This window comes from Lycorma delicatula, chromosome 6 (assembly GCF_047948215.1).
Source record: "Lycorma delicatula isolate Av1 chromosome 6, ASM4794821v1, whole genome shotgun sequence".
In the NCBI taxonomy this organism is placed as follows: domain Eukaryota; kingdom Metazoa; phylum Arthropoda; class Insecta; order Hemiptera; family Fulgoridae; genus Lycorma; species Lycorma delicatula.
The window spans coordinates 117,895,454-117,909,010 of NC_134460.1; the positions used below are offsets into that span (position 1 = coordinate 117,895,454).

Sequence of the window (13,557 nt, forward strand, 5' to 3'; positions counted from 1 at the left end):
TAACAAAGGAATACGTATAACTAAAAGTTCAGTAATATTCCCAAGGCCAATTAATTCTACATTTACAAAAGTATAATTACTTATTATAATTCTTACAAATATATAAAATTAATATGAATTCACAATAATTTCGTTGTTTTAAGTCAAGGAGGCATGACATGTTTCTAGTTGATACAACTTCCTCTTCGTTGTAGTGCTTGTAGAAGAACATGGTAAGTTGTAAATTTTATCCAATTAATCTTGCTTAGCAGTTGGAAAAAAGAATGTTATAAAGTCTGATATATTTAATCGTTAGTGCGATTTTTCCATTTAAATATAATACTTTAATTTGATGTGTTTATTTTTGAATTATTATGCGCATAGTATGATATAGGTTATGTCGTAGCATTTACTCTAATGGGGGTATTTGGCTTTTAAAAATATATTTTTCAGTATTAAGTACCTATTTTTTTTTCACAGTATTAATTGTTTTACTTTTCTAGTAGGTGGATAAACCTGCTAATGGAGATCTGATATTAAAATGTTGTATACATGTTAAGCTCCTTTAAAATAACTATTTATGAAGTATTGTTTGTTTTTAGAATTTTAATATTTAAGTTCCGTTTATGTTACTGATTTACTGTTTTTTGACTAGTATTTAATGTATCTAAGAGTAGTTTAACTTACTGTTTATCAAGAAAATAAATAATTACTGGTGGAAAAGAGATCAAGTCTGTAATATCATTTTTGTCAAACGCACCTCATTATCTATCTTCTCTTAAAGAATTTCATCGAAAAATGTATCGTGCATTTATTTTTCAAGTATTATCATTAACATTATCTTGTAAAAATATTCATTAGTATAAATATAATACAAGTAATTATTTTAAGATTTCAAGTAACACAATACAAGAAATCTAAAGAAAGGCATTCATGATGAGGTAGATCTTTTAAAAACATTTTCCTAATAAACCAGTCATCAAAAAGTTGTGAAATTTTTATATTATACAAAAGATGTTTACATTAATTATTATGAATTTATTTGAAGTAATAAAACATTACTCATTTTAATTATAATGTTTTCAAAAAAAAGTAGTCTTTCTCAAGTTAACAATCTTCTTGCTAAAAAGAAGTTACTACCAAGTCATGCGTGTTCCTGCGCATCAGCATGCCACTTTCACCTAAAATTCAGATATATGACACTTGGCGCGTGCCAAGTGACATATTCACCCTTTTTACCACAGGGGCTGGTTGTATAGTCAACATCATTACTTTTAGAGAAAGCAACTTTAGTAGTATTTCTTACGTCGTAAGATATACGCTTTATTTATATGTGCTTTATATACATCATCATAGATTTACAAAACACCAAAGTTGATAATGTAAAGCAACTTAATTAATTTGTACCTTGATGTGAAAAAATAATGTATTTTATATAGTTTTTTTTATTAGGGGATAAAATTGAAAATACAGGCTTGATTTTGCTTTCATCCTTGACATTCCCTCTTTCTTTTTTGTTCTTTAGACACATAGTGCCAAAAGTTGTAATTATAATTCATATTGCCATGTGCCAGGAAACAATTTGTATTTTATGACATTTTAAAGTAATCTTAATCTTTAAAGGAGAGTATATTATTTCTAAACAATAATTTTTTCCAGGTGAATGTACCAAAACAGCGTCGTACTTTTTGCAAAAAGTGCAAAGTACATAAGTTACATAAAGTAACACAGTACAAGAAATCTAAAGAAAGGCATGCATCGCAAGGTAGAAGGCGATATGATAGGAAACAGCAAGGTTTTGGTGGTCAAACCAAACCTATATTCAGGAAAAAGGTTTGTTTTATTTGCTTGTAATTTTATAATTACTCCATATTTATAATATTTATGCAAAGAGAAATAGCTGTAGCAGTATGATGAAATGTCACCAAAAAACCATTTTACATTAAAAATCATTGATCTCCTTGAAACTGCTTTGTAACAATTAGTCAAACTTTGAATTAATCTGAAGTTACTTAAAATGTTCCAGTTTTTAGGTGTTTGGTTACTAACAGTTGCCTGTTAACCTTGGGTTTTCTTAAATATAGTTTCCACCTTTGTTGCAGGTTTTTTTTTTAAGTTGTATCAGTATTTCAAAAAGTTAATTTATAAAGTACAAATAAAAATAATGTTTTTGTTCAAATTTTTAAAATTATATTCAGAAATGACTATTAACATAATATAAAAACTTTTAAATTGTTTTTTTTATAAATTCTGTTGTGAAATTATAATATTCAAGAAGTAATTCAATCATTTTAAATTTTATATGTATACTAAAAGTAAATCCAAAAATTAAGCATTCACATCAAAATAAAAGTAGACATAATTTTATTCATTGATATCAAATTATTTTGTTCATAAATAATATGCATTTCAATTGTTTAGCCCAAAATTTTGGGTGCGGGTGATGTGTAACTTATGAGGGATGTATCTTGGACTAAAGGAATTTTCAACAAAAAATCTCACTTGTAATGGATAATATAGCTAAGATATAATCTAAATTTCATCAAAATCTTTTGTGAAGCAGTAATTATATACAATTACTGTATTTTACATCAAAATGAATGTAGACATATAAAAATTGGATGAACTGTTATTAAAAAATTCAACTTTGAAATTTTGCAAACAAAAATGGTTTTGCCAAAATATTAATAGCTTTTTTGTTTGGTTTAGGTTGATTTATTCATTCAGTCTTATAGTACACAAACTTTTGACCTCATTTGTTTCTTTATTAAAAAGTAATATTTACAATATGTAACTAGATTAATGTGGACCTTAGGTCTAGCTCTGTAACTGCAAAAGGAATATTATTTTTTTAATGGAAGTTCATTATTTCCTCATCTTTAATGTATTACAGGGATTACAAAACATTAACTTTTTGTAATTAAATTAGATTGAGAACACTTTCAGTGAGTTTATATACATATATTTATAATAATACATACAACAAACTTTCGGAATTCATGGATTTATCATCGGTTATAAAATGTTGCACAGAGGTCCCCAGTCGACCATCTCTAAACTTCATCAAATTTTGCGTGGACATTCGCTATGGTCTTAAATGCCATTTTACTAAATTGTACCTCTATATTTGCATTGCTGATTTTCTATGATCTCTTGAAAAAGGTTAGTTATTGGTAGTCTGCGCATACATGCAAAAAATTCTAAATTTTACTTACAATTTTGAAGGCAATAATAAAGCTATAAGTGTAAGTTTTAATACTTTCAGTTATAACATTTTATGCTGAATTCTAATATGTTATTCACAAGTCTCTTAGCACCTGGTTTTAAGATATAACAGCTTAAATTCGGTTAAAAAAATTCTTGCGACATTTTGGAAGTCAACGTTTGAGCTTAATGTAATTCCTTATATAGTATTGTAATCGGAATGAGACTTTTTAACCCGATAAAGGGCATAATTGTGTGTAGCATTCTAAAGTTTTAAAGCAACTTTTGACTTATGTCAGGAGATACTCATCAGATTTAGTCAAAAATATTTTAGTTTGATTTTTGATCTACCTTATAAAGCTTATATCTCAGGTGGTATATCTTCTTCTTCTTCTTCTTCTTCTTCTTCTTCTTCTTCTTCTTCTTTCCTTCAACTTTTAAACTACAAAATCCATACAGTTTTATTTTTGACCCATAGTTTGTAAGTGGCAAAAAAAATAGTTGAAAGATAATGAATCTTTCACACAGGAGCAAGTTTTCCATAATATTTATGGATTAAATGAATATTCTAGTAGAAAGTAATTTTTTATCTAGTTTAAAGTAATTTTTTAAGTTTTACTGCCTGTTAATACAAAGTTGCTTACTATATTAGCTGTACCTTACCTCCTATTGAATACAGAAGACAGTTTCAACTAATAATATCTGTTACGGCAAGCACAATTTTTTTAAATATTTCTTACACTTTCACAAAAATACTAAAATCATAAAAAAATGAAATAGTAGTAGTTGTAGTATTTCCATAGTTCCCCACTAGAGGCGAGGCATCAAGACCAGAGTTCTGGTGAAGAGTTCTCTTTTGGGAACTCCTCATTTGAGGCATGACATGCAAAAAGACTGAGCCCTGGCTGCCTGGGCGGGACCTTGCATCCTTCCAAGGTAGTTTGAGGTGAAGGCACCTCCGGAGCTGATTTAAGCTTAATTGTGTGTCTAGCTCCAGGGGGTGGGGAAATTACAGATGTATAAAAAAATATTACAATATTTTAGAACACAGTAGCTTCAAAATAAAATAAAAATATCTAAAGTAGTCAGAATCTCTTTAGCACAAGACGTTTAATACCACTTCAGCTTAAATTGTTTCTCAATCATAGATAGGATGTATTCTGGATACATATATTGTTGTCCTGATGGTGCTTCAAGAGTAGCAAAAATGTGCTGTTCTGAAATCCATCAAGTGTCCTTTCTAGGGGGGGCAATGATAAGAATGAGTGCATAAAATTAATGGGGGCATCATGTTCTTCAAAAGATATATCATGTATATTTCCAATCCACCAAGTATTGTCATACATCCACGCCACGCATATTGGCCTGGTTGCAAGCTGGTAAGTGATTTGCCTTGAGTATGTTTATCAGTTTCAAAAACATTACTTTATTACTGAAGTATCATTTGAGACTCTGCTGGCTTAAACTGGTGGTTCTCTCTTGTTCCAACAATTGTGTGACCACTACTAAACCGGTTTTCCTGTTCTGGTCGGATTCTCTCAACTTCTCTTGGAATAATAAAATCCTGATTTCTGATATATTTTCTTTACATAATTCAAATATTGAATTTTGGTGTCAATATCTAGTTTCCTATAGATTGCTGAAGACTGGTATTTCCTGCTAATCGTTTTGTAGTATCTCCAATTCCATCACAAGGTGATTTTCCGTGGCTAGTACCAAAGAAGTTGCATTCAGCTGTTATCCAAATGTCCTCTTCATGGTGGCACAAATTGGTAATATTCTTGAAGTTCTTGTGTTGAGCAGCTGAACCATCACTGAAGTAGTGTATTTGTTTTATTTCAGTTACTCTCTTAAAGTATTTGATCAGTTCAGTTAAAAATATATGTACAGCAATGATATCGTGGTGCAGACAATCACTGACCATGCAAATGCTAAGATTCTGAAGCTCGTTTTTATTATAATAAACCATGAATGAATGCAGTGTAGCTTGGTTGTTTTTCCAGTGGAATACCTGTACAGCCAGCATCTTGCACAACAAACAAATAGTTCTTAGTAAAACCATCAGGATAATGGTATGACTTATCATTTAAATTTTCCTTCAGTTGTTTTAAATATAAACATTGATGTTTTGAAACAAATGGTGGCTAGTCAGGCAAAAAACCTTTAAGGAAAGCTCTTAAATAAAATTTTCCATAGTCTCAAGTATGTCTGTGTCTATGAATCCACTGCTTATATTCTATTAGTTCCTCCAAATCACAATCTTTATGCTCATTTAATAAATAGGACTCCAATCCAGTTTTTCCCAGACACTGTTCACAATGTTGTAGCATGCAATCCATAGATTCTAAGCTGCAGGCAGTTTTCTCAATCGATACCTTGTAGTCATCCTTGATGGATACTGCAGCTATCATGAGCTTAAGATTTTGATAAATGGTACAAACACAAACTGAATGTGTGCCAGCAGCACCAACTGTAATGCACCACTTTGTCTTAAATTCACAAAATTTTGAGAAGCCAATTGTGGCAATAATATGTAATCAATTGTGGTAGTAATCACGACCATAATGTGTGCAGTAAACTATGAACATCTCTTTTAAATTGCACAGAAGTAGATGTTTCTGCACGTGGACTTCTTCACCATTGATCCTAACTGAAACAAAATCTTTATTTTCTGGACAGATTCAAGAAAATTCAATTTCAAAAAATTTGAAGACCCATTGTCTAATATCATCCTTCAATTTATTTCCTCCTTTTTTTTCTGGTGTCGCCAAAATACAAACTTCAGATTTCAGTTTCCTGGTCTGCTTCACCATTCGCGTTAAAACCTGAAATTCATTAGCTGTTTTCTCAATACTGCAGCTACTAGGTGCCAATGTCAAAATCTGAACTTGTGGTCGAGCTGAGATCAAAAGTTTGGCTTTGAGCTCTTCAATCGGGGTATTCAGATTTTTACATCCTTGACACTGATTACTCTCTAATTTTTGCATTACATCAGTAATTTTTGCCAGTTGCTGCTGGTTCAAGCCAGCAGCAGCTGATAGTAGCAATAGTATGCTACTAATAATAATATTTAATTAATAGTTAATAGTAATGCTGATCGTAGCTGTAGTAGCAATAGCATTGTGCTTGTCTTATCTTCTGCTCCAGCTAGCCTTTTGAATCCATTTTATTAACATATTTAAGCTTCAAAGGAGAGATTCCAAATGGTGACAGTGAAGCATCCATTCTTCCAGAAGCCTCTAGCATTTCCACATCACTAGAGTCTGATTCTCGTTGATCATCCTTTGGTTGAATCTCTCTTTGAGCCAATTCTTGCCTACAGTGTGGGCATAAATTTTGACCTGACTTGAAGTCATTTGCTAATGTTTTTTTATCAGTCAGCAGAATCAGTATCAATAGGCCATAATCCTTGATATTAGTGATACCTGTTGAACCTGGGTGGATACCAGTTGATTCGCTACTGACAGAAGATAAAAATTGCTATTATGAAATCGTTGGTAGTTTAATGTATTTATTGTTGGGTACCAGACCACACCAGATTTAGCCTGTACAGTTAGTATAGTGTCAAGACTTCAGGATGCACCAGCTCAAGCACATTTTAAATTACTGAAGCGAATACTCAGAATTTGAAAGCAACCTTAAATTTTAGGATTGAATTCAAGAAAATGAAGATTTTAAAAATCAAAGCATATAGTGATGCTGACCATGCTGTAAATAAAATTACAAGACCCAAGACCTTCTGCAAGCGGCACATTGCTATAATTTAGTGTTGTACCATTCATATGGAAGAGTAAATTATAAAAAATATGGTCCTATCTATGGAAGCAGAATATTTGGGTACTTGTAAGACTTCAAAATCCCTTGCGTAGTTGAATAGATTACTGAAAGTAGTAAAAATTCATCAAAATTCTATTCTTATGATGTATATTGACAAGTATATTATTAAATTTATTGAAGACTATTTGCTATGAGCATTCAAAACATATAGACACTATTACTACATCTGACAGTTATTCAGAGATAGACAAATAGCAGTGGAATATATACCAACTGAAGAACAAGCAGCAGATATTTTCACTAAACCTTTATCATCAAATTAGTAAGATTGTATGAAAAATTTCATTGATAATATCATATATATATATGTTTAATTATTCATATTTATACTCAAAATTATGTACCATTAAAAAAATGTTTTACTTATACAACTTTTGATTAGTAATTCAATAAGGTATTTAGATTGATACTCTATTATTATGTTGTAATTTTAGATGTTTTATTAGAACAATTATGAATATCGTTTACTGAAAATAATACAAATTTTAAGCTGTACTAAACATAATCATACAATTTTTAAACATTAAAATAAAAAGGAAATTATATATATCTATATTACAAACAATTTTTGTTACATTTTCATACAATTATATTTTTATCTATTTTACAGGCAAAAACAACTAAAAAGATTGTATTGAGAATGGAATGTACAGAATGCAAATATAGGAAACAGGTCCCATTGAAACGGTGTAAGCATTTTGAGCTTGGAGGAGATAAAAAAAGAAAGGTATTTATTTTTATGATACATGTTTCAAAATTAAAATTTGTAAATTATATGAGTAAAAACCTCTTATTGTAAAGCATAATGATATTTTCATCATATTATGACAATTTAGTGTGATAATGCTATCACAGTTTGTGAGTACTTCTTTTCTCTTTACTGTGAACAAGTTTGATCAAACTAATTTTATCATTTATTCATTTAATTAAAAAAACCAATTTGATTTGGCCTCACTCATTGCCTATTTTGTAGTGCATATGACCAAAATAAAAGCTATTTTGCATGAAGCAGACATGTTTTGCTATTTTGCATGTCGCTGTGCAGGACATTATGTTACTCTTTTCTCATTAACATTAGGCTCACTCAGAAACAAAAGTATTTTGCAATAAAGTGTGTTTAACTGTTTTCATAAATAGCCAAAATTCTTTCCACAATTAAAATTTATTTTAAGACAATAATTTCTTTAAAAGTATTTAGCATACTTAAATATTTGTTACTTTATGTAGAATTAATAGAATATTATATTACACTCCCTCCATCAACTGAGTCATAAAATAAATGACCACTTTATACAAATAAAGGTTATCAAGATATTTCATTTAAGTTATATGCTGTAATAGCTAAGTAATTTTTTTCCTTGTTGACTGATACTCATTACTAATGTTTACTTTTCATTTTCAATAATCTGATTTAGTTCAGTTCTTGGAGTGTTACAGTATGAATGATATAGTTTCTTTTGTAATGTATAGCGTGTTAAGTGTTTTGTGTGTTTGTATATATGTCCATACATTTTTTATTAGTGAATTTTCTTTTTGCAATGGCAGAATTTAAATCCATAATTAAAAATAAAAAGCTCCATAGTCAAGCTAGTGATATAGTTAATAATATATACAATTTTATAAGGTTAGGAAAATTAGATGACAAGCATTTAATACTCATTCAAAAATGTAAAGAAAAAACTGCTCCAGCTCGTGGGATTTCAAGATCGCAAGTTCAAATCTTCAAAAAGAAAAACAGGATCTTTCTTCTTAATTCTAAATTGCATTCTTGCTCATTCAGCGTATCAAAAAAGTATGAACATTCAAAACCAGTAGACAGTTTTGATCATGGTGTTGTAAGAATAGTTAATGAATTTCACACATAATGAACTGCCAACATTAAGTAAATTATGAGAACATCAAAAGAAAATTCAATTTAAAGGCTCTAGAACTACACTAGCAGCTGTCCTGAAAAGAGTTTGGTTTTAATTGATGTAAAACTTATAATAATAGGAAACGTTTTATTGTGATAAAAGACATTCGGGGTGGACAAGGATAGAATATTTAAGAAAATGGTCATTTACAGAAAAGAGAATTCTTCAATTGTTTATTTGTTTTCATTTATTCAATGACAAAATCATGGTTGGATGATAGTGGTGCAGGAGTAAAAGTTTCAATTAATAAAGGTGATCTGTTAATTATAATCCACGCGAGAAGAATTTTGAGTTTATTCCGAAGAGTTAACTTGGAAAATAAGTTCAAAAAGCGATGACTTATGATATTGTCAGCAATAACAATTTCATGAATGGGCATCTGGAAAAATTAATTCTTGGTTTTTTCCCCCTAGTCAGTGGTTATTATCTACAATGCGCCATACCATAATTTCTTCTAGAGAAGCCTCCAAATTGAAATTATATGAAAAGTGGCATGGTACTTTTTAGAAAATGTTCTCTCTAATAAAGCAATGTTAAAATCGCAATTATATGATATAATTAAATCATATAGAAATCCAAATTAAATAATCATTTTGATGAACTATTAAAAAAACATGGGCATTAGCTTTGAGGTTCCACCTTAACATTCTGATTAAAATCCAATGAAGGTGATATGGTTGGCTCTGAAAAGATATATTGGTAGTAATAACAATATCTTTAATGTTAAATATTAAAAAATAGCTGAGGAAAAATTAATAAGGATGATAGGAAACCATGTTGCGAACATGTAAAAAAAATTGAGCCTGAGTTAATAAGATGGAACTGCTAATCAACAAAACAATGATAAATTTAGCATATACCTAGACAGTGGTAGTGAAAGTGACTGTTCTGATGAATATTTTTTCACAAATTTATCCATTTTGCATAAGAATCTAATTGAAAAAAAAGCAGTTACACCATTTTACCACAAACTAAAAAACTAAAACCTCAATTATTATTTTCAATGAAACTATGCTTTTAAAAACTTAAATAAAGCCACCACATACATGCTTCACATTTTAAACTAAACTGACATTCTGCAAATCCTTACACCTCTTTTATATTGCTGAGAGTACATGTTTAAATGTATCGTACCCATGTTCAAACATGGTGCTCTTGACATCAAATATTATGCAAGCAGACCAAATCACAAGGAGCATGTACACATCAAGTTGGAACCTGTAAATTGTTTGTATACTTCATAGATGCATGTTCATACCTGTTGCTACCAACGCAGCTAAATAGTTTTGACTAAGTTTTGTTGGGTTTGGGGATTGTGAAATTTCCATTATATATAAATATTTATTTTTTACTTTTTGGGGGTCATGGAGCAAAAAGTTTGAGAATTTCTGCTGTAGACTAAATTTTATCAGTAAGAGGCCCTTTTTTTACAAGTTGTATTATTTTCCCACATTGTCATTATTCCCTGCAATAAATTATTTATATCGTTTTATCATTATTTCATCTTCAAAAAAATGTTTCCACCAGTGATTTATTGTTTCAGATCTTTATTTTCAAACCTCTGCTCTGGAAGTCATTGCTTTGAATTAAGGAAAGTGTAGTAATTCCTCGATGTGAAGTCAGGACTGTAGGTGGATGTTTGACGATTTTCCACCAAATCTGCTTTAATTCTTGGCTGTTTTTGTTGTAGTATGCAGTTGAATGCTATCATGCAGAATAAACTTCCATTGGACATCTTTTATTCTGATTAGCACATTAGAAGTTTAAGAGTTCCATAATTACGTCTACATTACAATATTTCCATAATCTAGGAATTCAATAAGCAATATTCCTTTGTTATCCCAAAAAACAGTGTACATAAGCTTGATGTCTGAACATTCTTGGTTAAACTTCTTAGGCTTTGGTGACTGAATGCTGACACATCAGTTTTTGTTAAAGACTGCTAAAGTATTTGTCAACATTTCTGGCACCCACTTGGTGCACAATTTCTATATCCATTTTTTCTGTTATAGTTTTGGAGATAAATTTGATAATTTTGAAAGTCACATGTGACCATGGATAAGCAACTGTTACAATATTCATCATGAACATTAACCGAAATGTTCCTAAACAACAAAAATTGCATTATTGATTTTAACAGCAGATTTTTTTTTATTTTTTATAAAGAAACAAATAATGCTTTAATTTTATCTTTGCAGAACTATTATTTTTTTCATTCATTTCAGTTAAGTTACAACTAATGCAAATATGACGACTAGACCATTTTTACTAACAGATAACTACTGATACAACTAGATATGCTATGCAAGCATATATCCAAATTATAAACCAGTTTTAAATTTGAAAGGGATTTATTTACTAAATAATATCTTTTTTGTGTTAACATCTCAAAACAATACCACACTAAGACCTATATCGCATTCTTTACAGACATACTAGGACTCCTAAATTTTCCCCTAATTGTGTGGAATACTTTATAAAGAACTATTGAAAATATTAACAGTATTATGTACTCATCCAAAATTATTTTCAAACAATATTTTAATTACAAAAAAAAAATAGATACCAAAATAGTAGAGTAGGTCATGCAGATAAAAAAACCATGTATAGTATCAGTTAGAAAATAATAGGTTAAAACAGTATGACTGCATCTCATTTAGTCTTATGGTTGGCATCATTTAAACATGTTTTTATAAGAGTATTTTTTGCATAAAGAAAATTAACTTTCTTAGAATTTAGTTGATTTTCTAAATGTAGCAATACAAATTTATATAAGCCTGTGAATGCAGGATTGCTGTTATGTAGAAAATTAATGTAGTTGGGAGTGCCTCTGAAAAGTTTAATAGTGTTTCCATTATAACATCATTCAGTTTTCCTCTCAGATAAATGTATACTCTGGTATAAATTATTTCTTCTAATTATGTGAAAATACCATATTCCTTGTTACATTATCATGAATTTTTGTCTTAATCTGTTTCTTTTATTTAGGTTTTATCAGGTTTAATGTATTTTTTAATGCGTAAATTTTAATATTTTTTTCTGTTGTTACAGGGCCAGATGATCCAGTTTTAATTGTAAAATGTTATCATTGTTTCTGTAATGGTGATGTTAATATATTTCTTTTATATCTGTAACATTTGAAAAAATTAAACGATAACAATATAAATTAAATTTTTCTTCCTCCTAGTTTTTATTTTGATCTTCTAAGATCCTTTTTATTGTTAAGGTTAAGTAAAAATGAAACATAATCTTACAAATTATTTTGTATAATCCTGCTCCCCTAGACATCCAGCATTCAGCTGAGTTGTTTAAAATATTTTAGATCATATATTGTAATGAATAGACTTTATTTTGTTTGTTTAGTAAAAAGTAATTTTTTGTTCTAATCGCCCACATCTACTAAGATTGTATGCACACTAAAATGCAGATTACTGCTGCAGTCACTTATTTTCGTAATATAAATTTTTCATTTCTACAAAACACTTTGTATTTATAAAATTGGTTATTGCTGTTAAAGGGGAAATTTAGAACTTTTTTGGTTAACATCATTGTTTTCAGTTACATTTTTATCTTATCCAGACAAATTTAGGAAATCTAAATCAAACTGTAGGAAATAATTTAATACTAACATCCTTTCTTTGATTATGACCCATTATATACAGTCGCAGAACGGCATGTGGCACTTACTAACCTTAAGGTAGCCCTGAGAAGGGTTGTTGTTGTCGAATGGCTTTGATGGCTCGTAATTCGTATCCTTGTGGTGGCCCTGAAAAGGGTCATTTCTTGCGATAGCTCTGAGAAGAGCTGTTGTATTCAGAAGCTGGTCTCCGGTGAAGTCGGGGAGTTGCGGCTTATCCATTGAAGTCAGACCGGACTTTCCCTCAGCGACAGTTGGGTCTCCATTACAGCGTGGCAGTGGTGGCTTCCTGAGCCCCGCAGTGTCAGATCAGCGTCGGTCGTCCTTCGCCAGCGCAGCCGAGGTAGTTCTTCCCGAGTGATCCCATGCTGGGCCGGCTACTACTGCTGAGTTTGTTGGCCATGGCGATTGAAGCCTGGCAAGCTGGAGCGGGACAGTAGCATCTGCGTCCAGCAGCTCCCTCGGCACTCTTTTATTGGAACCTGAGAATGGTGGGGCTGCAGCACCGCTATGGTGGGAGAACTGCGCAGTGAGAATGATGCTTGTGTCAGTGCCTATGTATACTGTCCACCAGCTCACATCATTGCTACCAAGTTCACCCGCCGATATTAAATTAGGCATATATGTGGTAACAACATTATCAAGTAATATTTTTGACATTATTTTATTTAACTTGTTTATAGTGATTTCAGGCAGAGTTGTGTTATTTTTATGAAAATCAGTAACTTACTCTGCATAACAAAAATTTACTTAAACACAACAGTGGTTAGGAATTATCATAAAATGGGAATTAAAGCTTTTTCATTGTGTGTAATGTATTTGTTCCTTTTACAGCATGATAGCTGCCTGTAAATATCGAACCTTTTTTAATTAATTGGTTTGCTTAAGGTTTTTTCTTTTGTTGGAACACTTCCTGGAATTCTGTTAGGAAAGTAAGTCACAGAATAACAAATTTACTTATTCTTTACTTTTGTTTAAAAATAGCAG

At 30.5% G+C, this 13,557-nt stretch overlaps 1 protein-coding gene across 1 annotated transcript; it reads left to right on the forward strand.

Moving 5' to 3' along the window:
* The first annotated feature begins 61 nt into the window (after window positions 1-61).
* Window positions 62-12,104, forward strand: RpL36A (ribosomal protein L36A). Its single transcript, XM_075368409.1, has 4 exons — window positions 62-212; window positions 1,639-1,812; window positions 7,631-7,747; window positions 11,985-12,104. Exons 1-4 carry the CDS (start codon window positions 210-212, stop codon window positions 12,003-12,005), a joined length of 315 nt encoding a protein of 104 aa, XP_075224524.1. The 5' UTR covers window positions 62-209; the 3' UTR covers window positions 12,006-12,104.
* The last annotated feature ends 1,453 nt before the right edge of the window (window positions 12,105-13,557 follow it).

Excerpts from the sequence above, each read along its gene's own strand:
- RpL36A (XM_075368409.1), top strand. Across the intron at positions 1,813-7,630 it reads AACCTATATTCAGGAAAAAG|GCAAAAACAACTAAAAAGAT; the intron begins GTTTGTTTTATT and ends TCTATTTTACAG. Across the intron at positions 7,748-11,984 it reads GAGGAGATAAAAAAAGAAAG|GGCCAGATGATCCAGTTTTA; the intron begins GTATTTATTTTT and ends CTGTTGTTACAG.